Source organism: Engraulis encrasicolus, chromosome 7 (genome assembly GCF_034702125.1).
Source record: "Engraulis encrasicolus isolate BLACKSEA-1 chromosome 7, IST_EnEncr_1.0, whole genome shotgun sequence".
Taxonomy (NCBI): Eukaryota; Metazoa; Chordata; class Actinopteri; order Clupeiformes; family Engraulidae; genus Engraulis; species Engraulis encrasicolus.
Genome location: NC_085863.1, coordinates 38558882 through 38561381, shown reverse-complemented (window position 1 = coordinate 38561381; position 2500 = coordinate 38558882). Strand labels below are relative to the sequence as shown.

General features: G+C 44.7%; 1 protein-coding gene across 10 annotated transcripts in view; it reads right to left on the bottom strand.

Moving 5' to 3' along the window:
* sipa1 (signal-induced proliferation-associated 1) overlaps window positions 1–2500 on the bottom strand; it is a 75992-nt gene that overhangs the window by 11493 nt on the left and 61999 nt on the right. For all 10 annotated transcript variants that reach the window (XM_063203465.1, XM_063203470.1, XM_063203472.1 and 7 more), the window contains exon 14: window positions 1589–1687. In XM_063203465.1, coding sequence (XP_063059535.1) covers window positions 1589–1687 — 99 coding nt within the window. The remainder of the gene's footprint in view (window positions 1–1588; window positions 1688–2500) is intronic.

Here is a 2500-nt window from a genome sequence, read left to right as displayed (position 1 = left end):
ATATCTGATTCCCCGCTGCTTTTTTTTACTCATTGCCTCCACCATGGGCCTGAAACTAATCCTCCGTCTCTAAACACAGTCACTGTCCACCCCCTCTCTCCTCAGACGTCACTGTCGACAAGGGGAGGAGAGGAGAGACCTGACAGGCCTAAAAGCTGCACCTCCGTGGTATAATTTGAGCTCTGACCACTGCACGAATGTGATCATCACACACAATAAACTTTCCAGTGTTAATTCATCACTTAGAGAGTCGATTTAACGTCTTCTAGAGTGTATTTGGTACTCTAAGAGTTGAATTAACACTGCGTTTTTTTCTATGCACCCAGAGACTATAAGCAACATCCCAGCCACTGATGCAACTGTAGAGGAGGCGAAGAGAGCCTTGTCTGGCTTTGAACCTGTGTGTGCGACCGTGATACGATTGTGTGCTTGTAATCAGTATTTACCAACCTTTTTTGTCCTCTCTAACCCAATGTGACAACACTACATACAGTATATGTGTTGTTATAACATTTTCCACGAACCCCCCTCCCTGCTCTAGACCACTATACTAATGTGATGGTCATACCATTATAACAAGACTATAAACACTATCATCTGAGAGAGTAGAGAGGGAGAGGTTCCATTGGCCCATTGTTTCCTGGTTCTATTATGGCCCCCTTTAGGCAGACCTAGGCAGACCTAAGGACTGTTCTATTCATTGTAGGAGCATTGTGACACGCCCCTTTAGGCAGACCGGAACCTGGTCGCGTTAGGTGCCCATTGAAACCTATTATGTTGGCATATCTCTATAGAATATCTCTGCTATCATGACCCACTCTCTCCATCCTCCCTGTCATCGTAGTGAAGGGGAGGACAGGTACTCAGATACTTTGTACCCAGAACCCCGTCCTCTGGGTGCTAAGCATGTACTCTGACCACTACACCAAAGAGCCAAGCTCATTGTGGGTGCAGTATCCAGAGCACACCCACAGCCCCCCAGTGATGGTCACACTCAGACAGTCACGACCACACCCAAACTAAACAGTGTCACTGCCCAAGCCTGTCTCTCTTTCTCATTCTCATTCTCTCTCTCTCTCTCTCTCTCTCTCTCTCTCTCTCTCTCTCTCTCTCTCTCTCTCTCTCTCTCTCTCTCTCTCTCTCTCTCTCCCTCTCTCTCTCTCTCTCTCTCACTCTCACACACATGCGCATACACACACACACACACACACACACACACACACACACACACACACACACACACACACACACACACACACACACATACAAATCAAATCAAATCAAATCAAATCAAATCAAATCAAATGGTGCTTTTATTGGCATTAATGAGGAAATCACTGTTGCCAAAGCAAGGTACATAATTATGTGAGGAAAAACATCATGAAATAAAGACATATAGGTTAATAGTAGTAATGATTAAAATAATAAAAAAAAAATACAAAATGTATTAAGAAACTAACCATGTGTATATAGCTATGTATTGTTGTTATGTCAAAATAAAACCCCCCTCTCTCTCTCTCTCTCTCTCTCTCTCTCTCTCTCTCTCTCTCTCTCTCTCTCTCTCTCTCTCTCTCTCTCCAAACATCACCTTCTCTGGAGAGGGCCTCCAGGATGCTTCTGCAGGCTGTGGCCAGGTCAGAGATGGATTGCCACTCCTCCTCAGTGGAGTCTGTTGTCTCGGAGAGAACTGCAAACAAACACACACAAATGGGCAAACATTTAACCTTTGATGTAAATGCACAATGTCACGGTAAACCAGTGAATTAGTGACATAAATAATGATGACAACATGACAATTAGTGATATAGTGACGACAAAAGTACAAAGTAGAACAGGGTGACAGATGTAAAGGTCATTGACATTTGGCAATTCAATATGTAAAAGGGTGACATATGATGGTTGGTGCCCACAAAGAGATGTTTACGCGTGGTTTTGAAAATAGCTCATGTGTGTAATAATCTGCTTAAACTTTAATGTAATTCTGTCTACCAGTGATGACTGCCCCATGTTTCTCTCAGACACATCTATGGTTATAGCCAAACATGGACACCAGAGGGAGCTCTAGGCACACAAAGTATTGAGGCTGCTTAAGAGGCTGCCCAAGCATGATATGAGGAGCGGTTAACAACAGCAGCAGAGGCAGACTCCATTTAGCCTGTGAGCAGATCATTAGTGTGGTGTGGTGTGGTGTTCAGAGACATGGCTGTACACACAGACAGACAGACATGGACGCACAAATGCACGCACGCACGCACGCACACATGCACGCACGCACGCACAGAAATTAAAAGACACATACACACACAGCCACACAACCAAGGATACGTAACTATGGAATCATAACCGGCATATAGCATTTCACACAATGAGCATGACGCCCAAAGTGCTTCGCCAGCTTAGCAAAGGTTAAAATGTGAAACAGTGAAACGCATGGCTAGCTCTGTTATAGGCCAGTAGCACCACAGAGAAATCCACCTCGGGCACTGTGGAGAACTCCCCT